Below are 24,750 nucleotides of genomic sequence, written 5' to 3' on the forward strand. Positions count from 1 at the left end.
TGGACAGGAAGCATTTTCATATTTATCCAAAACCAGTAAAGCTAGCTAAGGTCATTACTGAGTTTTGTTTTCGGGCTAGCTGGTGACACCTGCACAGATCTGAGCAGCAGGGGACACCTGGGGCTAGGAAGTCTGGTTGCCATGGTAACTGAGTATTAACCAGCACCGTGACAAAGTGCAGTGGACGGAGGGTCGCTGTGTGGGTGTGCAGGTTACAGAGGTCACTTCCTATTCCCTGCAGCGCCCAAGGACATCCTCACAACACAGATTAACAATTTTCTAAATGATTCATAATTGGGAGCATGCAGTTTAAAATGACTTTATTTGAAGCATGAAGCCTTTAACCGACTCTTCCAAAAGTATCCACTTGCTAGAAAATTCACTCCTGTTCACGATTTGTTCACTACTGGACTTAAATCCTGCCTCCGAAATGTGGAGTCCCTGGCTTGCCTCTCCTTTCAGAAACCAGGCTTTGTCTCCTGGACTAACAGCCAGAGCAGAGCCTCTCAGGCCGCATTCCCCTACTCGGTTCATGCTGGTTCTAGGGGATTCTTGGGGAGACCCACCTCCAACCAGGCCAGGGCTGGGGGAGGCAAGAGTGTGGGCCTATCTCTGGGGTGAGGCTGGCATCAGTACCGCCCAGCCCGAGGACAAAGGACTGTCCCCAGTCTGTCCCCTTAGGGCAAGGTCGGTCAGCTCTATAAGCCATTCCGATGGCCTAAAGGGTCATCAAGGCCAGGCCCCTCAAACGGTGTCCTTTCCTGCAGACACGTGACACATGCTGGCTGTGGCTGGTTGCCACGGCAGGGGGATATTTGCAGGGGTGAAAGCGTTGGTACCCGTGAGAGACATGGTAACCCCGAACCATGTGGGGCACTCTGTCACCCCCACACCATGGAAAGGGCCCCTTGCGTCGCCGTGGCCCACAGCCCTCTGGTACCACAGCCGGACTGTGCACAGCGGACTGGTGGGCTGGTTCATCACTCCCCACCCTGGCGGAGGACCTCGAAGGTGGAGAACGCGGCGTGGAAGAGCTGCGCGTGCTCTCTGGGTGCCGCTGGGAGCCCCGGGCGGCTGCGGGGGGGTGGTGGGCGCTGTGCAGGAGTGACAGCCCGTCAGAGGGGAGGCGTCTCTCTGCCTCTTCCCAGTTTCTAACCCGAGGCTAATGGGTTTCCTGCCCCTCCTGTGGATGGCGGCTGTCACTCTTGAAGGATCTGTAGGTGCCACGCTTCAGTATTCTAAGTAGCTGTAATAAATTTCAGGAAGGTGACGAGCCCTCGCTTGGTACCGTCTCTGCCAGTGGCCGTCTGCAGCTTGCACCTCGACCAGGTCTTTCTCCAGGCTCAGAAGCAGCTGCGCTTGTGCCTCATGGGACCTCGACTCCGGACGACCTCCTCAGAGGCCTGGTGCAGGCCTCCGAGCTGCCCTGGCCCCACAAGCCCCTCACCAGCCAGAGCACATCTGCTTCCCACCACGAGCAGGCAAGACCCGGAGAGGCAGCCAGGGCCCCCCACCCCCACGCCGTTGGCCTCAAGGCGCCGTGCCTTCGGCTGCTCCCCGGTCAGCAGGCACAGGATGGGCCTGTGGGCGCTGGGTTCTCTGGGTGTTTAACAGAAGAGCACCTTCACTCTCCACATGTCCCCAAGTAGGGCAGAAAGCTCGGTGCCACTGGTATGCTGGTTTTATTTCGAGAGCAGGTCCCTGAGATGAGCCAGAGGCGCGGGACGCGGGGCCACAGACTGAACCCCTGTGCTTCTGCATGTGCTGAGGGTCCGCGTTCAGCATGTGCCCTGGGGTCTTTCCTCAGGCTCCCCGCAGTGGCCTGGCAGACAAGGGCATGTGCCCCACAGTGTGAAATGCTAGCTCGGTGGCACCAGCCAAGAGAGCAGCGCCCACCGGCCCTGGCCCCACAAGCCGCCCACTGACTGCAGGGCTCAGGGCTGTGGCTGCCCTCTGACCTGGAGGATGTGAACAGTGGTGGTTGGCCCCAAGCTCTGGGCAGAGCTACATCAGGGTTCATGGTCCCAGCAGCAGCACCGGGGGGTTGACCCTGCAGCCTCTCTTGAGTGTGGTCCAGCCCTGGTCCCACTGCCTATCTGGGGACATGGCCGAAGAGCTAACATAGCTTGGGAGCTGCCCGCCGGCTGACAGCTGCTCCGGTAGTCACTGTCCAAGTGTCAGGGTCAAGAGTGCTGACCCCATTTCTCTGAGCTGGAGGACTTCCCCCCCAGTTCACGTGGAAGCTTCCCAAATGTGGCCTATTCACCGCTTGTCTACACTATTGCAAATAAGCTAGTAGGTTTCTGGAAGTGGCCATTCCAGAAACAGGCAGCTCCCTGGACCTCAGGCTTTGTGGCTTCCTAGAGGACGTCAACTAGCCATCCCCCCAGAGCCGTGTGGGACCACACATCGGCAGCACCCCTGAGAGACACCCAAGGGGTCGGAGCCTTCTAGGGTCACCATGGAAGCAAAATGTTTTTCTTAAAGATTTTATTTATTTGTGAGAGAGAGAAAGAGAGAGTTGTGGGGGGTGCAGCAGAAGAAACAGAATCCCAAACGGACTCTGTGCCGGCTCCACCCCACGACCTGAGCTCGTAACGTGAGCCCAAGTTGAGTCAGACACCGCCCAGCCGACTGAGCCCCATAAGCGGGCATTGGCATAGCAGTGCAGGAGCCAGTCTGCAGTCTCCCGTCCGGAAAAGGGTCTGAGTACAGGTGGAGGAGGCGCAGGCGCCCTCCCCGAGGGACTTGGAGCTGCGGTGAGGCCGCCATGGAGTCTGCGGGTGGCGTTCAGCGCTTGCGGCGGGGAGCCGTGTGTTGTGGGGCCCCGGCAAGCGTGGGCTGGCCGTCCTCTGCACCTGGCCACGGGGCTGTGGGAAGCCAGCCGTCCAGGCATCTGGTTCTGGGGACGCCTGCCCACCGCACTGGGCGAGAACAGTGCTGCTCCTTGTGCTGCAACCCAGTCTCCTTGGCCTTGACAGGATCTGCAGGAGCAGGGGGCTCTGCCAGCGACATTTTCCATCCCAGCGGTGTCGGCGAGTGCTCATGGCCCAGGAGCCAGCAGCCAGTGACCTGGTGGCTCCAGCCGGCTGGGAGGGGTTGGCGAGGGCCTTAGGTGTCTCCACTGTCCCCGAACTCGCCAGCAGGGTAAGGAAGATTCCAGCAGGTTCACAGGAAGCAGGAGGGCGGCTGACCCCTGCCAGTCCACGTGAGTCCCCGAGGTGGCTGTGTATCCCTCGCCCGCCCCATCACCCGCTTGCCGGCGGCACTTGAGTGGGTCTCTGGGCGCCGCCATTTGCACATCACTTTGACTGGTGTCATTCAAACAACGTGTTAAAATTCCGCTCGGCACATCTGTGTGAAGTGCGGCGGCAATTAGAGAAGGCGGGCCTGTGCTCTGGGGAACGCTCTGCACCCGCGCCAGCGGCTCCGAGTCTGCCAGGGCTTTCCCGTGAGTGTGGGCAGCACCAGCCTTGTACTGGGGGCCGAGCAAACGTGCCCGTGACCATGGGGTTCTGGGCGGACGCCCCACCTGCCCGTCTCTGTGGCTTGCCAGGTTCTGCCCAGAAGGCCCCGCACCTGCCTGCTCGCTGGGCCACTGCCCCAAACCGCTGCTCTGTGCCGCGGGGCCTCCCGGCTCCCTCGCACTCTTGGCGCGTGGGCGGAGGGCCCGGAGCGGGCAACAGGCCTCAGAGGTCTCTCCACGAACAGAAGCGCCCCCTGGGAAGCAGCCACAGCGCCCGGTCACTTCCGCCTTCTGTGGCATCCCCGGGGCAGTAGGGATATGGCTTGGGAAACAGTCCACGTGAAGCGAGCCCGAGGTTGACGACAGCCCTCTCTCAACACAAGACTGGAGAAACTGTCACAAGGAACAAAGTCTATTTCTTCTGCTTGAGACAAGAAAGGGAGTTTGAAGCAAGTTGTAAAGCAAACTCTTCCAGCGACGTGAACGAGAAGGGAACCTTGACCCCGGGTGCTCTGTGTCCAGAATCCCCGAAACAGACTAAGTGCTGAGGCTTCCTGCCTTTTTCCTCTTGGAGCTCGGACAGGAGTCAGGTCTCCCAGCACTTAGTCACGGCTGGTGGACGCCACTCACTGGGTCTCCACAGAACGGGGCATGAGTGCCCCTTCCTGGACACTCCTGAAGGTGCCCCCTCCCCCGCACCGCCCAGGCTTCTGCCTGCTTCTGGAAGCCCCTCTGGATGGATGCAGGGTGCATGCTGGCGGCCCCAGAGTCCCCAGCACAGGTACCGGGCACTGCCTCACAGCAAACCGTCCTCTCCCGCAGAGGAGCGGGTTTGGAACTGGGACTTCAGAAATTCCCAAAGACATGAGAGTAAGCGGGTCCCCCCACTTTGTTATGAAAAGTGTCAAACTGCAGAGTTTCAAAGAAGGGGTGCGGTGAGACCCGTAAACCCACCACCAGGGCCACACTGGGCGTCCGCTGTGCAAACGTCAACCTGTCCCACGCTGTAACCTTCTGTGCATGTCAACCCGAGTTGCAGACCCCAAGAGCTGTCCGTCCAGCCGTAAAACTCAGGTTCAGAACTCAGTTAAGTTTGTCTGTTGGCTGTTTTGTTTTGTTGCAAGAAGAAATTTACAGTGAAGTACACATTCAGCTGTCTCTGATGAGTCTTGGCCCAGGCACCCCCTGCCCCTCACCCCCGCCGGTGTCACCCTGGAGGCTAGGTGTCCGTTTCTCCTGTATCAGTTCCGCTCATTCTTGAGCGTTCTGTGAATGGGACCGTAGCGCACGGACCTTGTATAAAGTAGCTTTCATGCTGCACAAGGTTTTTGAGCAAAGTGAGCTCCTAAGGGGTATGGGCAGCACACAGAAAGGCCAAGGGACGGCAGCCTTCAGGTCCCAGCTCTGGGCATGCTTGTGAGAACGTGGAGCTGCTGCCACCGCCGTGTGCACTGCTTGCTGCGTTTCTCGGCAGCTTCCGGCTCGCACCCTTGCATCCCGAGGTGGAGCCTGGGGCCCCTGACGCCGGACCTGTGTCTCCCTCTGGCTTCCCCCGCCCTAGCGCAGACCGGGCAGACCCTCCCATCAGGTTGTCTGGCCCTACACATCGTCACACCACCTGTGTGGTTTGGGGACCATGTAAGTTCAACTGAGTTTGGTGACTTGCTGCTCTGGAGAATGGCTGATGCTAACGTGGCCCTTCGTGTTCTTCCTGTCCTTGTTGCAGGATGGGAGTCCCAGCTTCTGGAAACAGGATTCCTGGGGATCTTCCTGTGCCCTCTTTGGAGTCTGTCTCGACTGCCCACGGGGACCCCCCCATCCCAGATTGTGCTGTGGGGCTTTCGATGGCTGATTTTCAGAATCATGCTTGGAGCAGTAAGTAGAACTCTCATTTACTATGTTTCGGGGGAATGCATTGCAAAGGAGCCGTCCCTCACTGCCCTCTTGGCTGGGCGGTGCCTGCTGGGCCCCTCCTGCCGCTCTCCATGTTCTCTGGCTGCTCTCCGTGCTCTCTGGCCTACCGTGAACCCTTGAGATGCCCCCGGCCCTTTGCATGAGCACTCTCTGTGAACGTGTCCCGACCCTGAACCCGCTGCACAAGGGAGACTCACAGAAGAGTCCCCTGGCAGCTGCCCCTCTCCCCACCAGCCCTCCTGCTGGTTCCTGGGACTGGTTTAAGCCAGTAAGGACAGGGACAAAGCAAGACGTGCTAGAGGATTCGTGTCCCTCGGTGCCGTGGTTCTTGGTCCTGTTGCCTTAGGGAACGAAGAGGTCTACCAGACCTAGAGTGGTGGGTAGCAAAGCCACGTTCTCAAGCGAGAGTGTAAAGCTTCTGGAGAGGGCAGGGGCCGGGCTTGGAAGGGGTGCCCTGTGAGCTTCCAACGTGGGGGTTTTACAAACACTCTCGAGGAGCTATCGTGAGACTGGGCCTGTGGGTTGGCCACTACGGTGTGACGGTCGGGGCTCTGATCACGTACTCATCTGCCTGTTATTGTTCACGTGGTGGTGCTCTTAGGACCGGACATTTGGAGGCTAAGTGATAGTGGCCAGTGTTTTATGGGTCACCGTTTTCTTTCGGGATGTCCTACGAAAGTCCCCCCTGCAGAGGCTGCAGATAGCAGGCTTTCGTGTCTCATGCACACGATCGAACGGGATGCTAGTGCGCTTTCGTCTCAGCTGGCCCGGCTTCTTGGCTTCATGTTGGGGCCCCTGGTCCTGACTACATACGTGTCTGATGAGCTCCTAATAGCAAGGCTCACAGTCCCGGTGTCACCCCAGAGCAGCCACGCCGGCTTCCTCCTGTCTGCGCCTGCTGAGTGCCATCTGCAGACACGTTGCTCTCCAGGGAGTGTCTCCCACAGGCCAGGCGAGTGGGTAGCACTGTCCACCCGCTGTGGCTGCTTGGCGCATGGCCATGGCTGCCTGCCGCGGAGTCTCGGCTCACACCCTCTCACCAGGCCCCGGCCCCGGACGTCCCTGCCACCAACTTCCTCAGGGCCTTTGTAGGTGCACGCGTCTGCCTCCTGTCACCTTTCCCATTTCCAGAAACGCTCTCTGAACCATAGAATCAGGAGTGACATGTTTCCTTCTGACCCCCAACTGACGAGGCACGGAGCCTGGCAAATTGTGTTCACTTGCTCTAGCACTTCTCTCCTTTGGTAACGAGATCTGGGTTTTTATCCTACAACACTAACTTCTTTCGTACGGGACACCTTGTCATTCAGGTCCGGGAAGTACCTGTTTGCTTGAAGTCTCCCCAGGGGCCGGGACCGGGGGCCAGCACGAACCCACAGACAGCCTGCTTCTGCCGTGCCCGAAACGGCAGCCCCCCTGCCCGTGTCCCCTGCAGTCCAGATGGCCCACCGTGCCCCCCCCCCCCCGTCCCCCGCAACTGACACTGGCTGTGTGCCCTGCATCCCCAGTAGGCGGCCTCTCACTCTCAGTCCAGGGCAGGGTCCGTGTGTCCCGTCTCTGACTCAGGCATGTCCAGCCAGTTCTCCAAGGAGCTGCCTTCTCCCCCACTGTGTACTTAGTGAGCGTGGTGTGGTGGACTCCCAGGGGATTCTGTGGTTGCCCTCGACAGACGCTCTGTACGTGGGAGTGTGTCCGCCTCCCCTCTGCTCCGCCCAGCGGCCGTACATCCCTCTGGGGCTGCCAGTCATCGGATGCCCTCGCTCCCCAGGTCTGCGTGGCCAGCAGGAGTCTGTCTTACTGACGCATCGCCCTCAAATGCTGAGCAGGGCCCGCTCTTGCTGGCGATGGGTGGTTCCTGAGCAGCACAGGTGTCTGTGGGCACAGAGGGTCCCGACTGCTTATGGGACCACCAGGAGCCTGTGCTTACGTGTTTCTGACACCCTCCGGGATGCCAAAGCAGCTTCGTGCTGGTGTGGCGGCCGCCTGTGGTCTGCTGATGCCGCACCCGGGGCTCTCGAGAGCGGCCAGAGTACAGAAGCGGGGCGCTCCGCCTGGGACGTGGGTGCCCGTGCGGGAAGCCACAGGAGCATGCGTCCGGCTATGGTGTGGCCGGGAGGTGCCCAGCCCCGGGCAGGCGTGCGCGGCTGCAGGTGCTGGGAGCAGCCGTGTGGAGCCACGAAGGGTGCGTTCTCCAGACTCCACGCCCGCGTCACTACCAGGACAGCCGGCCTCCTTTTCACCGTTCCTTTTCCGCCACTGAGAAGTTCCCGGCTGTGTCTCGTAGGACACAGTTAGTAGTGGGCTGAGGCTCCGTGCACATCTCCCACCTCATCTTGATCTTCTACTCAGCTGCCTTTAAAGATGACAGCATGGTGCTCGGTTCGGCAGCACATATACTAAAGATGATAGCGTGCGCAGAGTTTCCATCACCGCGGGGGACCTGCCTGGGGCAGCAGTTTCATCAGGTGGGGGGCGGGAAGCCAAGGGCCCCATGGGAGCACAGTCAGGGTCAGGGCGCGGGGCGGTGGAGCTGTCAGGATGCTGGGCACAGGGCTTGTGATACCGGGATGGGAGTGGCCCCCACGGGGCCTGCTGGCACCCCCAAGCACCTTCCATGGCATCGTGACTGACGGCTAACCCCAGCTGCGCAGGAGTTACTGGGAAGAGGAGCCGTTCGTGCTTCTGTCGGCGCACTGGGTGCTTGACCTCCTTTGTGGGAACGGAAGCAGAGAATGCATGGGACGGGAGAGCAGCTGCCTGCACAGTGCCTGCTGCTTAGGAAGTGACAGGGTATGGAGGCCGCCAAGGACGGGGCTGCCCGCAGCTGGGAGCCCCGGGCCCTGGCCTGTGCCGATCTGGAGCCTCAGACACGGAGGCTGCGGTGACGGTGTCATCCACGGCGCTTCCGCTGTGCTGAGAGCTCAGGCCTCCCGCGGTTGGGCAGCACAGCCTCCCCTTCTCAGGGCTCCCACGTGTTCATGCCGCGTGGGGCCGTGGAGGAGCGGTGGCAGTGGGCTGCCTGGCTCTCCCTGCACAGCTGGAGATGACCCAGGGCGTTGTGCGGCCCGCATCACACCGGACAGCAGACAGTGGGGCTGGGGGAAACAGCCAGCGCCCGTTGGCTCTGCTCCGCCTCACGTCCTGCTGGACTTTGGGGGCAAGGTACAGGAAGGAGGGCGCTGGGCACAGAAGGAGCCCCAAGGAGAACACAGCCTGTTGCTGTTGGAGACCTGCGACAGTGCCCAGCTCTGATCTGACCAGGAGAACCCAAGGCCGTGCAAACCCTGACCAGAGGACAGTCTTCAGAGTCACTCCCCAGCGTTCTGCAGGGCTGAGGTCATGGAGTGCAGGGCATGGCTCCGCCCGGGGAGCACAGCCACTCAGCCTGCGTGCTGGATGGCCCTGGCACAGGGGAGGACTTCTGGGGGGAACTGGTAACATCGGGCAGCGTGGGGAGGTTCTGGTGTGAAATGAACGTGACAGGTGTGCAGGGCCTCCATGCCGTGTACACAGCTTTCCCGGGCGCTGGGGTGTTCTCGAAGTAAAAGGTAAACAGCTTACATACTTGTCGTGTATGGAGGGGACAGTCCGAGAAGACACTCCGCTCTCTCAGACGTGAATTACCAACAGACAGAAGAAACAAAAACTCTGCGAAGTGTCAGGAATAGCGCACCTTTCCAACTGCGTAACTCCGGGCCCAGAAGCCCTCGCCAACGCATTCTCTCAACATTTACGGCAGGAAGTGTGTAAACTCGGCGCCGTGTGTCCAGAGAGCAGAGAGGAAAGCCATCCCAGCTCAGGTATGTGAAACGCGGAGGGCAAGGGTGTTTCAAGAAAAGAACATTCCGGAGCGCTAATCTTCAGGAGCACCAACAACGTTTTGACCCGTTAGCAAACGGAGCCTGCAGCGCTAGAATGGCGTGAGGCGTGGGCACCGAGCGGCCTTTCCCGGGACGCGGGACTGGGCGGGCGGGAACACACCGCTGTGGTTCAGCCAGTGACCGGATGCGGGGAGGTCGTCTCAGCCAACGGAGGGAGGACATTTGTTAACCCCAGAGGTCATGAAACATCCTCCAGCTCATGAGGAACAGGCGGTTTCTTCAGGCTGACACGACACAATGTCGACCCCGTCCCTGCCCGGGGGCCTGCACTCTCCTGCCACGAGACACAGAGCACGCACCATCGTCACATCTGCTTGGCGTCAGGATGGAGAGCGTGGCTTCTGCAGAAAAGCGAGAGAACGTAACAAAAGCTCCGAACATGGGAAGAAGCACCTGTCCTCACGGGAAAGGAGACCATGCATGTGGAGGGTCACGAGCTCCTCGGGGGGAACCACGCAGTCACCAGGGCAGGAGCCACAGACCCTGCGCAGAAGTCAGTGCTCTCTCCCCACGCGGGCAGACGCTCTCAGGAAATGAAACGTTAGGCAGCTGCAGTCGTGCTCACCCGAGGTCCTGTCTCCTGGCCCACACCACCCGGGAGGCCTTCCGGAACTGCGACCCAGCTGCTGCCATTGCCACTGCTGCCGCAGAGGATCTGGGCCCAGCGGGAATGCTGCCCAGGGCCCTGGGCACAAGAGGCTACAGAAGGAGCAGTGGTCCCCATGGTGTCTGGCGACAAGGCGATTTCTGCCTTCCCTGAATCAGACCTTTTCAAACGGGGACCACCGTGCAGCCTGCAAAGTAAATGAAGATCTGAGGCGTCAGTTCTCCCCGGAGCTCCCCAGCGGTCCCCCTGCCGCGCACCCTGCCGACACCCCAGCGCCAACACCCGGGGTCACATCTGCCTGGACATCCTGACAGACGAGGGGTCTGCTGTCGGTGACGTCAGGACCAACCCGCTGTCCGTCCAGAGCCTGCAAGGAGAAGGCAACATTGAAGGCCCTTTGAAGACACACGCTGCCGAGCTCTGGGACAAGCCAGAGCCTTCAAGAAGTCTCTACAAAGATGGCGCCAAACGCAGGCCCCCGGCTAGCACCTAACCTGGGAGCCTCTCCTGGTGCTTCTTACTCTCTCCTGTGGTCATCTGTCCCTTCCTTCGCTTCTGTCTACGACTCTGTGACCTGTGGTGTCACTTCTGTTTTATTCCTGTTTCCTAAATTGAGTCTGTGGTTTATCCCTTGTGATGAATATGTTAAATAAACATACTGAGTGTTCTTTTAAACAAAATTTTTAACTACATCATTAATAACATCCAAAATCGGGAAATTTTAACAAGTCTGATGCTCCGTACCCCAAAAGCCACTAGACGTTGCTGAGAGAAATGACAGGCTTCAACAGACAGACACGCATGTGCGAGTCAGAGTCCCAGAACTGGGCGCCTGGCGGGCTTCATCGGTGAAGCGCCTGCCTTCGGTTCAGGTCATGATCCTGGAGTCCTGGGATCGAATTCTACATTGGGCTCCCTGCTCTGCGGGGAGTCTGCTTCCCCTCTGACCTCCCCTCTCGGCTTTCTCTCTCTCTCTCCCCCTCAAATAAATACAAACTTTAAAAAAAAAAAAAAAGTCCCAGAATTGTCACAGCCCCCCACAGCTGTCCCCAAACCCATCCATAGATTTCCTGCAGCCCAGATGTAACCCTAGAAGGATCTTCGTTTTAGAAGTTGGTGAACAGGGGCACCTGGGTGGCTCAGTGGGTTAAGCCTCTGCCTTCAGCTCAGGTCATGATCTCAGGGTCCTGGGATCGAGCCCCACATTGGGCTCTCTGCTCAGCAGGGAGCCTGTTTCCCCTTCTCTCTCTGTGCCCCATCTCTCTCTCTACTTGTGATCTTTGTCAAATAAATAAAATCCTTTTAAAAAATTTTTTTCTTTAATTAAAAAAAAAAGGTTGGTGAACTGACTCAGATTTGGATGGAAATGCCACAGGCCAAGAATAGCCAGAAAATCTTGAATAAGTTGTCGGAGACTTGTCCCTGGTTTCAGGACTTCCCAGAGGTCATGGTCAGCAAGACTGACCATGGGCGGTGAGGGCATGAGGACAGACGGCTGACCTGGGGACAGTCCATGTGTCTGAAAATAGTCCCACACGGAAATCACCGGCACACACTTTTTGACAAAGGAGGAGTCCCCCAGACCAAGAAAGACCGGCGTCTTCACCCAGGTGCCGGGGGGTGTGGTTCTCTGCAGAGGGCCAGCGAGCCGGGCACAGGCACACATCGGAGAGGCCCTGAGAGCAGTACCCTGAAGTCACACGTCCTGAGGGTAACAGGGTGTGTCTGCGGTTTGCAACGGGCCCAGGTTTCTTAGAACACGGAGGACGTTAGCATAAAAGACAAAAACAGGTAAGTGGGACTCCGTTGAGATAAAAATCCTCTGCTCCTGGCGATGCCAGTGGCAGACCAGGAGAGCGTGTGGTGGGTCGGTGAAGAACGCATAAAACCCAGTAACAAGGATGACAGAAAAAGGGGACGGTTTTATCAGGTAGTTTACCAAGACCCGTAGATGGTCGCTGCCAGCACCTGAAACCCCACTCAGCCTCACTGGCCGCCGCAGGAAGAACTGGACAGACAGATGGCAAGCATCCCAGCTAGGGCCGCCCCAGCTACCACCGGCTGAGCGGCTTCAACAGCGCAGACTTCCTTGTGCCTCTGGAGGCTGGCAGCTGAAGACCAACATTCTGGGGACTTCCGTGCCCGGTGGGGACGCTTCTGGCTCATGGACGGCCGCTCTCTGCTGCGTCTTCTGCTGGCCAAGGGGCAAGCCCCCGTGTCTCTACTGTGTGCGCCGATCCTGTCAGGCCGGGATCCCAGCCTCCGGCCTCTCTGACACTTAGCTCTTTCCTCAGTCTAAATATGGCCACACAGGGGGCTGGGGCTTCAGCCTGCAGACTGGGGAGGACAACCCGAGTGGGTGGGAGCAGCTAGGCCATTACCTACAAAGTTGGCCTCCTCTTCGCTGTTGTGTTCCCACCCCAGGGGGACAGAGCCAGGGGAGCCGGAAATGCGCTGCCTATAGCCTCCCCCGGCACCAGGAGCTAGAAACCAAGCTTGGCCCGTGAGCGGAAGCATGAGGACCAACCTTGCTGACTCCCCAGAATGGAACACAGAGGACCACGCCATCTCGCAGGTGGCGTGCTGGGGGAGAGAAGTCAGACACACCGTCCAGGTCCTTGTGCAGGGCCTTCCAGAATGGCAGGGCCAGGACGTGGCCACAGCCAATGTTCTGAGAAATGTTTCTGTTTTGTTAGAAGATGTTACACTTCTCCAGGATTTGGCGGGGGGGACTCCTGCCGGGGGGGGGGGGGACACTCAGAGTGTCTCCTGTGCTGATGGGGTGGGGGAGCTGCAGGCTTCCTGGTAGGACAAATCATTTTTTGAAACTTAACGAGGTGAACAGCGGTGGGGGAAGCAGCAGGGGAGATGGCGGCGGGCCCCCATGTTGAGTAGAGACCTCTGTGTTTGCGGGCAGGGCTGGAGACAGACAACACGGCAGTTTCTCCTTGCCATGCCTCTGCTGAGTGCCAGAGAGAATCGTGTGCCCTGTACCCCTGAGGACCACCAGCCCAGCTGGAAGCTTCAGCTTGAGACAGTACCACAGGACCGGCTTCCTGGCCAACTCTGGGCACAACTCTAGGCATGGGCCGTGTGGGGTGGGACGCCCTGCTTTGTCTCCTGTCCTTGGCGCCACCAACAGGGAGGTTCCACGATGCCCCAAACCCTCCGCTCCTGTTGACGAGCTGTACTCCGGCAGCTCCCTCCATGTGGCTGCGAGCTGACCTGCTGGGGGCTTCTCCAGGGAGCGGGGCTCCTTCACGCTGCCGAGCCGGGAGCGGCCGTGTGGTGCAGACCACCCCCAGGCCCCCTCCCTTGGAGCCATGGCGCAGGTCCACTCCGCGGGTTCCCCTGTGCCCTCCCGCTGGAATGGGGCAGACACGTCCCAGGTGCGTCTCTGGAAAAGCTCTGGAACCTTTCTTGCCTGTTTCAGCTCAGTTTTCTCTTTTAGCTGCACAGATTTCAACCATATTAGTGTGGAGAATCTTTTTCATTTGCAGAAAATGGCAAAGAGCGTGGGTGTCTGACTCACTGTATTTAAGGTAATAGTTTGCCCTTAATTATGCTTTAAAAAGGTTTTCACTTTGTTCTCAAATCTCTGCTTTTGTCAAGACAGAAACGCCTCCGTGTTTGTAGCTCCGTTGAGACTGGCCGGTTTCAGCAGGGGCAAGCGGTCACGTGCGCAGCCAGCGTCTGAAGCCCGAATGCTTTGCATCTGGTGCCTCCGTGCCCCGAGTCAGACCAGGCCGCAGGCTTCCACGTGGCTTCAGAGCCACGGCTGTCCTGGCCCCTTGCTGTGCCAAGGGCTGAGCCCTCCATTGCTGGAGCCCTGGCAAGCGAGCAGGACGGCAGCGAGGGGAGGCAGGAATCGGTTTCTGTCTGGACAGCCAAGACCATCTTCTTCGTGGCCCGCCTTCCGCTCAGTGCCTGTCTGGCTGTGCACCTGGTCTTGGTTTGCGGCCATAGGCAGGCGCTTGGCAACTCGTCCCGTGAGAACCATGCAGGGGGCTCGCTGGCCCGCGAGGAGGAGGAGCGTGTGCGGATCAGGCCGGGGCAGGGGAGGAGCGCTGCAGCACACCTCAGCGTGGGCAGATAAGGACAGTCAGGGCACCATGAGATCGCCCTTGTGGGGGCGCAGCAGCCTCTGTGGGCTCGGGCTCCGTTGGTCCACGCGGCTTCCGTGTTTCTGCTCTCTCTGCGGTTCTTCCGGCACGGCGTGTCGCGCTTCTCCTGACTGTGCGTCCTTTTTACTCTTGCTTCACATTAGCCAAGAAATGATACCCTTGGGACGCCTGGGGCGCACTGTCAGTTTAGTGTCCGACTCTTGGTTGCGGCTCAGCCCACGGTCTCGGTATGAGCTCAAGCCCCGCATCAGGCTCACGCTCCGCAGGGAGTCTGCTGGAGATTCTCTCTCCCCCCTCCGTCCCTCTTTGCCCCTCCACCTCTCCAAAAAAATGAATATCCTGAATTCTTAATGACCAAGTCACTGCTGAAGTAAGCCATTTGGTTCAGGAGCTGCGCATTCTGCGGTGGCTGAGCAGGTCACCTGCATATTCAGTGAATGGAGAGTGCGATGGTGGGAGGCGGGGGCCCGTGCCGGAGCCCCCAGACACCTGCCGGAAGCTGACAAGGCATGAGCCTCCCCGTCCCATACGTGTGGAGCCTTGGGTGGCCTGCCAGGAAGAGATGCCAGTGTGTTCTCCACACGGCTCCATCACGGGGTGACCGCGAAGCGCCTGTTCTGCTTGTGCTCACAGCCGTGTGCTGGCGCTGGCTGCAGCGCCCACCGTGGGGCCCTCCCACTGCTCCACGTGTGTAGACTGTCCTGCAACCACCAGAGGAGGAGAAGAGCGAGGACTGTGCACCTGCATTTTTCAGGTCAGTATTCGGCAGAAGCAGGAGCCCCGGTTGGGCTGTGGCCCCAGCCCCAGGAGAAGGTGCTGTCCTCAGCCCACAGGCGGGTGCGTCTGAGGCCCCTGCTACGAGAGGCCACTGTCTGCAGCCTGACAGCCTAGATGAAATGGACACGTCCCGTCACACATGCACTTCCCAAAACCGAGGAGGAAACAGGAAACCTAAACCGCTCCGTGCCTATTAAATACATTGAATCTGTAATCAGAACTCCTTCCAGAGAGAGAATTGTGGGCCAGGCGGCTTCTCGAGCAGAATCTACCAGACGCTGGAGGAGGAAACGGTCGTACTCCTACCCAGACTGTGCTGGAACATTTGCCAGGTCGTTTTGTGACTGTGAAACCAGACTCGTGGCGGTCATTACAGAGCAGGAAGAGACCGGCATCCTCCTCCCCCAGGAGCAAAGCGCAGAAACCCTTAGCAAAACACCAGCAAATCAAATCCAGCACCCAAGAAAGGCGTGGTCTATCTCGGGAATGCAAGGCTGGTTTAACGTTTGAAAATCAGTGAGTGCAGCTCACTCCGGTAACAGAAGCCCAAGACAGGTGCGCACCACAGTTCGACGCCTCACCGTGATAGCTGGGGGGCCATCCTCCGGACACATCTGAAAGCCTGGCCAGCCCGTCCTGGCTGCTGGGGATAGGAGCACTCACGGCAGCAGACCAGGCCACTGTCTGTCCTTGCCCACAGTCAGCGTTGTTAGAAGTCGTGGTGCAGGAAAACAGGAGAAAGAAAGACAACGCATAAAGCTTGGAAGAAAAGTAATGACACTGTTGTTTACACATGTGATCAGAGAAGCAGAAAGCCTGGTGGCATCTGAAAACCAGCTCGTGAAACGAGTGCGTGAACTTGGCAAGGCGCAGGACACATGGTCAGCATGAGGCCCGGCCATACTTGGTGCGCCATGAAGGGATCATTCCAAGAACAGATCCGGGAAGTACCATCTCCAGCTGCCACAAGCACCACCAGGGCCGCGAGGCAGCCTGTCTGCAGCTGTCTGAGGTGCGTGGGCGGCCGACGCCAGGACGTGCACCTGGCCTCGCAGGAAGACACTGCCACCGCCATGTGTTGTGTCCACACGCGTGTGCAGATTCCAGGCCATTCCTGTCACAGTGCCAGCAGGCTTTCTGGAGAAGTTAATATGCCGACGGTCAAGCATACACGGGAAAACAGAATTTTGGAAAAGAACGAAGCTGGGAGACATACTTCCTGGTTTCACAGCTTCACGTAAAACTTAAGTGTGGCACTGACCTAAGCTAGAGAAATGGACCACGTCTCTCCTGCCAGTGGACACTCAGCCAAGGGTCCCAGTTCAAGTCCGTGGAAAAAAGAAAGCCCGTTTTTGCCGACAGAGCCGAGGGGATGGTGAGTCTGCAAGCAAGGACGCTTGGGTGTGGTTCCATTGCACCAACTCTCATACGAGATGGACTGGATGGAAGTGCAGAAGCAGCTCTACCAAGTTCTAAAAGGCTCGGGGGAGCGCCTTGTGGCAGCAGCCCACACAACAAGTCGGTCGTGGCCAGCCGAGGCGTGAGGTCACACGCCGGGGCTTGGCTGACAAACACAGATGCCAGGAAATAAAGGTTCCCGAAGAGAATGCACCTGCACTTACCTTGGGGTAGGTGAAGACTCTCCGACAGAACACAGAATACAGTAACTATGAGAAAACAAAATGTTGCTAAACATACTTCATTGATACTAACATTTCTCTAATCAAAACACAGCATCGAGAAGAGAGGCAAAGAGTGCACAGACCTAACCAAAAACTGACATCTGGAACACACCGCAGGAGAAGGGCGGGCGCCAGGCTCAAGCACACATGGAGGACGGACACCGGAGGAGTCCAGGCTGGGACCAGCACATCCCATGGGCGGGCGCCTCGTGGGGCACGATGCTGGCTCGGGGATGGGATGCAGCCTCAGGGAGGGCGGTCGGCCAGCCCCCCTGCAAGCCAGCCTTGCACTCCTGCGGGTTTGCCGGCAGAACGAAGAGCCTGCGTCTGCATGGGGACACACACCGCACGTCTGTTCACGACAGGCACACCTCGGGACAACCATGGGTCCGGTGACACAGTGTAAATGGTGGTGCTGGGGGTGCATTCGTAAGAGGCTGTGTGTGGACGTCCAGGGACAGGCAGAGCTGGTGCTGGCTGCAGCTGCCTCCCGCCCAGCAGGGCCTGGGCACGCCTGGGAAGGGGTCCCCAAGAACGTTTGCGGGAGGAGTGGCTGCATCCTGCACGGGTGACCTGCCTATGCAGTTGTCAGGAAACATGGGACATTCACGATGGGTGTTCTGTTTCATGTGGTCACTGAGCCCGTCATTCAGAGCGTGTCGTGGGTTTTCTTCTCCCACACAGGACTTGCTGGCAAAGGCAGCCCCAGCCCTGGGGGACCCCAGCCCAGAGACCACCGACACCCAGCAGACGCTGAATGTGGGGCGTGGGCTCCGGGGCAGGTGGCGCACTCCTCTCTTTAGCCCAGCCCATTTGTGCCAGGGCCCCTCGAGGCTCCAACGCTGGCTGGCAGCAGGACAGTGTTTCCGGGTGCACGTGGAACATGGGCCCGTGTCTGCTCCGCACCGAAGCAGTTGCTCCCTCGGTGTCCAAGCCGTACCCCTTGGGAGACTCGCCCCACTTCTGTGAGAGGGAGAAGGGGCTATGGCGAGGAAACCCCCCAGGCTGCACCTGCGTCGGCTCTTTCCTTGGGAGGTGAGTAACCTGGAGCTCTCTGGGAAGCAGTTCCGTGTCCAGGTGCCCCCCCTCCTGAGGGTCTGGGTCCCGACTGGCACTGAGGGGACAAGAGAGGTGCTGCCAGCCACCTCGAGCTTCTGACCATGGGTAGAAGCCAGGACGCGCCCTCGGACTCCCATTCCTCCAGTAAAACTGCGTCAAACATAATGGAGTAAGTGTCCCATGCCCCCATGAAGGCCAGCCCCGCGTGGCTGTCACCGGGTCCTTGCCGTCCCGTCCCGGGATCCCCGCTCTGAGAGGAGAGCACGTCCTCCAACCTGCTTCATCACGTTCGTGCAGACAGCAGAGCGAGGGGCCGGGAGGCCGGACCACACCCCCGCTCGGGGGTGCTCGGGGGGTGGTTCTGGAAAGAACAGTCGGCTGCGCTGTGACCTCTGGCCTCAGCTTCAGACCCCACTCATGGCCGCACGCTCAGTACCTCAGCTGCTGTCTGCCTCCGAACAGCCTGGGCCTAGATGGGCAGCGAGGCCTTGTGGCTCCTGAGCGCCTGCAGTGCTCCCAGCCGCTGCAGGCAGCCCCTCACGGGCCGGGGTGGGAGGAGACGACACGGCACCGTCAGTCACCCCCACACACACAACACTGTTTTCCCAGCACCTACCAGCCGTGCTGACTCCGCCCTGCACGCTGGACCCCCGGGGCGGCTCCTGCACCGCTGTCCCCAGGCCGGGAGAATGCCGGTAGCACCTGCCACAGCAGGAGACTGAAGGGGCGGGGCGTGGTAGGATGGCTCGGTCCAAGCGGTCCTGTGACCCCAGTGCAGAGCAACAGCTCGTGACCCTCACCCTCACGTACACCCAAGACGTAGAGGCCCCCACACGCCTGTGCAGCCCCCAGAGGAGAGGGGTGGCGGGAAGCCCGAGTGGCGTCCCAGACGGCCAGGCCTGCCCGCAGGAAGAGTGGCGTATCCTTCTCAGCCCATGACCCCATTACTGTGTGCAACCCAGGGTCATCGAGCCTTCTGGAACTCGGAGGGGAGAAGCCCCAGCGTGGCCCAGCCCCCCTGTTTGCAGAGGGAGGAGGCAGGGCTGCCCATGGGAGAGCAGGATGCCGTGCGCTCTCAGGATGGGGCTGCTGCAGACAGCTTCCTGCGCCTGGTGCCCCCACAGGCCTGGCAGCACAAGGAAACAGAGGTCCTTCCTGCGCCAAGGCCTTGGGCTGCCTGTGTCCAAATGGGGGTGTCAGAAGCATGTCCTCAGACCCGTGAACATCTGGAGAGGCCTGTCCACTTCCCTGGGCAGCTGCCTTTGTGCTCCTGCCTCCCCCTCATTGCGCCAGGCCTGAGGCTGCCCCGGCAGGCCTGGAATGTTCCAGCACCTCGCACCCTCCCTTCCCCAGAGAGCAGGCGTGGATAGCTGTGGTCACGTGGCTCTCTCTGGGTCTGGCCTGGTACTGGCTTGTCTGAGCCATTTTTTCAGAACTAATTTTGGGCTGAAAAAGGCTGACAGAAGTCTTTGTTCCTTTGACGCTCACTCAGGAAGGAAAAATCCGTGGAAAATCTGACATGTGCACTACAGGGAGAAGTCAGCGGATGGGGAGGAATATAATTACTCTCCGCTCCCGGAAGAATGTCTCAGATCTTTAAGTGTCTCGTATCAGCTTAGAACTTGAATGACATTTTAATTATTTTGTTTTTTTCTTCTCTGCCTGGTTCGAGTCTCTAAAGAAACCCACTCTTGGATTCCGAGGGGTGCGGGGAGCGGAGACCCGCTCACGGGGCTGTCGCGTGACAGCAGCTGCTCTCCCGCCCCGGGGGGGGAAGGACGCACTTGGGTCTGGACCGCAGGCGTGCAGGTCTTCCTGCGTGTCCCACAGAGGGGCACCCAGGGGCTGTGTCTCCCACATTGCTATGCCCAAGCAAACCCAGTTCCCGGAAGGACAGGACTCCAGTCTCCAAATAGCACCACCCAGGTGCCTGGTGGCTACAGCTGGGTGTGAGGACACAAGGGCACCCCCGAGGGACCAGCTGGCGGGGGGCTGCTGAGCACAGCGAGTGCACGACCTGGTCCGAGCAGCCGGTGGTCAGGGCTCGGGACGCTGGGGTTCTCGGAGCTCTGGGACATAGGTTTGTGATGCGGCCATTGGCAGCATGTTGAGCTCCTGCCGAGCTCCTGTGCGTGGCCAGAGCGTCATTTCTCAGGCTTCGGAGGCCCCAGGGGCTGCCACATGTCCCTGGGACTTCTTGTCACATCTTGTCCCTGCCTCTTTGAGTGCTGCTGTGTCCATGCCGCTCCCCACTCAACACCCGTGTTGCCCCGCAACACATCCTGTGAGCTCCGCGTCCCAACTCCTGGGTGGTCCTTCTGCCTGGATGGCCACAGGGCTGACACAGGACCGTCCTGTCCCCGCTAAGAGCCCTCACCACCCCAGGGTCCTTCCCTGCGTCGAGTTCCCATTTTACATGTCAGCGGCAGGGTCAGTACCCAGGTCTGCGTCCACTCAGCTTGGCATTGCCACGAGGCTGTGCTGCCCACAGGACTAAAGCCCATGGTCACGGGGCGCCCGTGAGAAGGCAGAGCTGAGGCTCCCGCAGTCATCTCTCCTGGCAGCCGTCCTCCTGGCCTCAGCCCTGGCCAGCTCTGTCCCTCCCCGAACCACACTGACATGGTGGCCCCAGCGCCCCTGGGCATCGTCCACCATGGCCTTTCCTGGTCTTCTCTGCTCCAGAGGCGCCAGTCTTAGGCGTCGCTCACCCCCGCTGCCTGGCGCGTCCGTGTCTGCTCCGCGCTCCTCCAGCCCATCCTGCTTCTCTGTGGCTGCCCACCCTCCTGCCGAGGAGCCCAGCGCCTCTTCTCTGCCCACGCCACCCCAACCAAGGCAGGCCCGCTCCCGTGCCGGGATGGGCCTCTGCAGGGGAGTCTGCCGACGGGGCGGGCGGGTGAAGCTGGGCCACGGCCAGAGCAGCAGCAGCTGTAAAAACCGGCATCACAAGAGAGCCCAGCCGCGTCCCACACTGGTTTCACGGGCCGCGTACCTCCTCGCCTCCTTGGAACCACGAGTCCACGTCTGGGCTCCCCAGTGGAGCTTCCAGTGCTGGCGGGGATGGCCTCCGACTTAGGAAGGGAGCCGTGAGTTCCCGAGAGGAAGTGGGGAGCAGGCACGGTGCTGGGGACCTCGGCCACAGACCATTCAGGAGACCCTCCTCCAGAGCGGCAGAGCCGTTCCCTGGACACTCGGGTCAGGCACCCGTTTTCCCTGCGTGCTGTGCGGAAGTGAGCCTCGGGCTGCCGGGAGGGGATCTGCAGGCCCCGAGCTTCTGAGTCACTCGCCGCCCTCCTGAGACATGCAGCCCCCTTTCCTGGCTCCCTCGGCCTCTGGCATCCGTCCAGCCGTAGCTTTGCCTTCCTGTCCGCTTTCAAAGCCTCCGAAGTGCGTCGGTGCTCAGAGAACCGGTGTTTCAGGAAAGCACAGAGGGCACCACATTCACCCGAGGAAGCTGGTAGCTGGACGCATCGCGTGCACGTTGGACTTGGCCATCGAGGGCCTGGCTGTGCTGTTGCTGCGGCCGCTTATGTCTCTCCTGTTCCGCATCTCAGGCAGGAGACGCCCTCCTGCCGCTCCCCTGAAGCCTCCTGGGTTGCACCTGCGGCCAGTTTGCACGCCCCCTGGGACCCCTGGCAGCCTCGGGAGTGGCTCACGCTTCTGTGTCTTGCCTTGGCAGGGCCTGATCAAGATCCGGGGGGACCAGTGCTGGCGGGACCTCACCTGCATGGACTTCCACTATGAGGTGAGCTGCATGGCGGCCGCGGACCCAGCTCCCTGTCCCTGCCTGCCCGGTCCAGGGGCACTGGCCCCCATACCGCAGGCGCAAGCCTCTCGGAGGCCACAGCTCAGTTCATGGAGGCCCCTCCTGTTTGCTCTCTCGTCAGGGCACAGGCAGGTCACATGGGGGCTTGTAGGACGTCCTGTGTGCTGGGCTGGCGGGGGGGCTCCTGGCCCCCACGGCTGTGGTCCAGGGGTCCATTCTGGCTGTGGGCACTGGTCCCTCCACCGCTGCATGTGGTCCTGCCCAGGTACCCCCTGCTCCTGGCATCGGGGCTGCCAGACATGCCTCCGACAGGAGTGCATAGTGGGGAGCTGCTCTGCCACATGTCCTGCCCCCCAAATCAGGGCACATGGACATGGGAGGAGGTGCAAGTCCTGCTGTCCTCAGAGGCCTATGGCCCTCTCCCCCACCTCGACCCCCAGCTTTAGGCAGTTGTCATCCCTGCCCCCCACTCCCTGGGACCCCACCCAGGTCCGAGCTCCTCCAGACTTTCCTGTCCCTGCTGCCCACTCACATGTTTGTGGGGGGCTGGGACCGTGTCTCCCCGTGAATGAATTAACGAGAGGGCACTTGGGTCAGAGCGACCTCATCCACTCGTCCGTGGACACAGCAAATGCCTGTCACGGTGTCCTCTGCCCCTTGTCGGCCACAAAAACACTGGTGCCTGGAGCGCCACCTGTCAGATGGGACACTTGCCCCGTCTCCCACTCACGGCGACGCAGCAGCTATCCTGTAAACGCTGCTGGGACCGCCCCACTCCTCCTGTGGCTTTTCAGTCCTTGGTGTGTCAGAGCTGCTGCCTCCCGAGTCCTGGGTGCATCTGTGGCCATGTCACCTGTGACCCAGCCTAGCAGCAGGGACGTCCTGCAGGGGTGTGTTTGGCGGGGAGATCAGACTGGAGATCTCGCCCCGTCCCACCAAACTCCCTCCCCTCCTGCCCAAGGGCCCATGAGTCCCTCCCTTGGTTCCAGAGCCAACGCCCTGTGTGCTATGCCCGTGGCCTTGGGTGCAGCCGAGGGCACAGCTGGGGCTGCTGAGCCGCGGCCCCCACCAAGCACAGTGGAACCTTCCTCTAGAGTTCCCAAACCAGCCCCAGCACCGGAGGCTTCCATATGTCTCTCGGGCTGGTGAGTCCAACCTTTAACTGCGACCCCAGGACACGGTTACAGCTGTTTTGTCCCATAACTGGGGGAGGGTCTGGTAACCTGGAAGTAATTTGAATCAAGGTTGAAGTTACCATGAAAGCTATGAATGTTCACTTGGCGGAAGCCGTGACTCGGTTATCTCCGGGGGGGGGGGGGGGGGGGGGGGCCTAGGCCTCTGTGCTCTGTGCCCCGGCGGTTTTACTGATGTTATAGGAAGAGTATATTTTTGTGTGTGTCCTGGGGACTGGGTGGGTCAGCGCTGGGGCCGGGAGGCAAATGCAGTCTGGTGTGTGCTCCTGGTGCAGCCCACGCCCTGGGGTCACCGGGAAGGGCAAGCCCCGCCAGACCAAGGCCAAGTCCATGAGATGCAGGGACAGAGCATCAGGGTCAGTGACGGTCGCTGCTGCAAGTACTAGACTTGAGCCCAGGTCCATGTCACTCCTGCTCTTCGTACAGACCTGTGCTGCCCGCCCTCCCGCAGCCACACTGGCTCACATGCTCCTAAGGAAGCGACCTCACGGCTTGACTCGGTTTCCCCCACTTGAGTAACAACCCTGAGGTTGTGATCAGATTCGTGGCCCGTATACTAGAGCGTGTGCTCAGGTAGGCTGCTCCATCGGCGTGACCGAGTACCCAAACAGGTGGGCGCTTTGCACGTGGTTTTCGGTTACTCCTTTCTGATTTAGTTCATCATTTTCAGAGACAGCGTGTGTCCACTCAGACCTGTGTCGTGGCCCAGAGTGTGGCCTCAGGGAGCACTGCCTTTGAGCCGACCACAGGAATGTCCCGTGCCGCGTGACTGCTCCCAAAGTTGGGCTGCGGGCTCGGTGCCTCCCGGTCTCCTCCCCGCTGTCCGCTCGTCCTAGTACAGTTGAGAAGGGTCCAAAATGTGCAGCAGCAACTGTGGGCGCGTGGGCCCCAGCTATGGTGTCTGCCGCCCACGCGGTGGGTCTAGACACTCTGGTACAAGGCGCCTAAGTGTCGGTGCCCTGGGGCCTCCTGGTGATCCCCAGTGGCCTTAAGAAACCACCTTCTGTCCCTGGTCTCGGTGCTTCCGAGGTCTGACAGCCGCCCCCGTGCGCCCTCGCCTCCGAAGTGTGCGTCTCACAGGCCGCTGTGCCGGGTCTTGTCTTGGGGGTATGACAAATTCAGCCTTTTTTTTTTTTTAAGATTTTATTAGTGAGAGTGTGGGCAAGAGGGCGCACAGGCAGGGGGAGAGGCAGCGGAGCAGGGAGCCAGCCATGGGGCTCGATCCCAGGATTCTGAGGTCACGACGAGCCGCCCAGGCAGCCCCGGGTTCTGCCTCGCAGTGCGTTTGGGCCGCCCGCACCAAGCTGCGCTTCGACCTGGTTTCCAACACCGTTGCTGGCTCCTTCTCCCGTCTGTCCTCCCGCATCGCCCGCGGCTTCTCTCGGGTCACTCCATTCTCACCACGGCTCCTTGGCTTCCCTTGGCTCACGAGCGGGAACGTCAGGGTTCACAGCACGTCTCAGGTGTGTCACCTTGTACCTGTGAGTGACATGCTGCTCCCGTGAGCCCTGGGGACTGGCAGGGCCGTGGCCGCGATGCTCTCTCACTCTCCCTCCCAGCCCCCTGTGGCTGTGGTCACACAGTTCCCGTCCCAGAAACCGTGTGTCGCGGTGCTTCTGTGTTCGTCCATGGACTTGCCACTTCCAGGGCTGCTGCTCCGCGTCGACTGGACCCAGCCCGCCATCCCCCCACTGCCTGCCGGACGCCCCTCATGTTGCTCACGCGTGGGCTCGCTGCCGGTGGGCTCCACTCTGAAGGCCTCTCTCCTGCCTGCCTGGGCGGTGTGCGACAGGTACAGCACGCGGGGGCAGACCACACCCGTCCCTTGAAGACAAGGGTGGGACCCAGCCTCTCCCCACCATTGGGCAGGAAGAGCCCCCGCAAAGGGGGGTGGTCGGCGGCAGCTCTTGGGGTGCCATCGCAGCTCACCCTGGTGTCCAGTCCTGCCCCACAGCACTGTGACTGTTCCTGTCCCATGGGCCCTGGGGCGCCCTGTCACATTCATAGCTCGCTCCTCCTCCTACATCTTGGGTGGGCCTTGGGTGGGCGGGGGTGGCGGCCACCGCTGGCTCTGCCTTGGCCTCTCAGTCGGGACGGAGCCTTCAGCCCTGACATCTGGGGCCCCACCCGTCCCGAGGCCCCTGGGGAGCCAGCCGGCAGCTGTGTACAAACAGCGTCCGTCTCCGGGTTTTATCCTGAGACCCTCACCGGCCAGGTGCCAGCGGTCCCCCCTCCTGCCGTCCGGGGGCCACCAGCAGGCGGATGCCTCTGGTGTACGGGGGAG

At 60.4% G+C, this 24,750-nt stretch overlaps 2 protein-coding genes across 5 annotated transcripts in view; both read left to right on the forward strand.

The window, feature by feature from the left end:
- The window catches only part of LMF1 (lipase maturation factor 1), an 87,513-nt gene that overhangs the window by 42,212 nt on the left and 20,551 nt on the right, over window positions 1–24,750 (forward strand). For all 4 annotated transcript variants that reach the window (XM_032326688.1, XM_032326687.1, XM_032326689.1 and 1 more), the window contains 2 exons: window positions 5,193–5,341; window positions 21,187–21,252. In XM_032326688.1, the coding sequence (XP_032182579.1) occupies window positions 5,193–5,341; window positions 21,187–21,252 (215 nt within the window). The remainder of the gene's footprint in view (window positions 1–5,192; window positions 5,342–21,186; window positions 21,253–24,750) is intronic.
- On the forward strand, window positions 21,261–23,643 carry LOC116580455 (protein piccolo-like). The gene is made up of 2 exons (XM_032326695.1): window positions 21,261–23,039; window positions 23,137–23,643. The coding sequence occupies exon 1, from the start codon at window positions 21,262–21,264 to the stop codon at window positions 22,420–22,422; it is 1,161 nt and encodes a 386-aa protein (XP_032182586.1). The 5' UTR covers window position 21,261; the 3' UTR covers window positions 22,423–23,039; window positions 23,137–23,643.

This window comes from Mustela erminea, chromosome 20 (genome assembly GCF_009829155.1).
Source record: "Mustela erminea isolate mMusErm1 chromosome 20, mMusErm1.Pri, whole genome shotgun sequence".
NCBI lineage: Eukaryota > Metazoa > Chordata > Mammalia > Carnivora > Mustelidae > Mustela > Mustela erminea.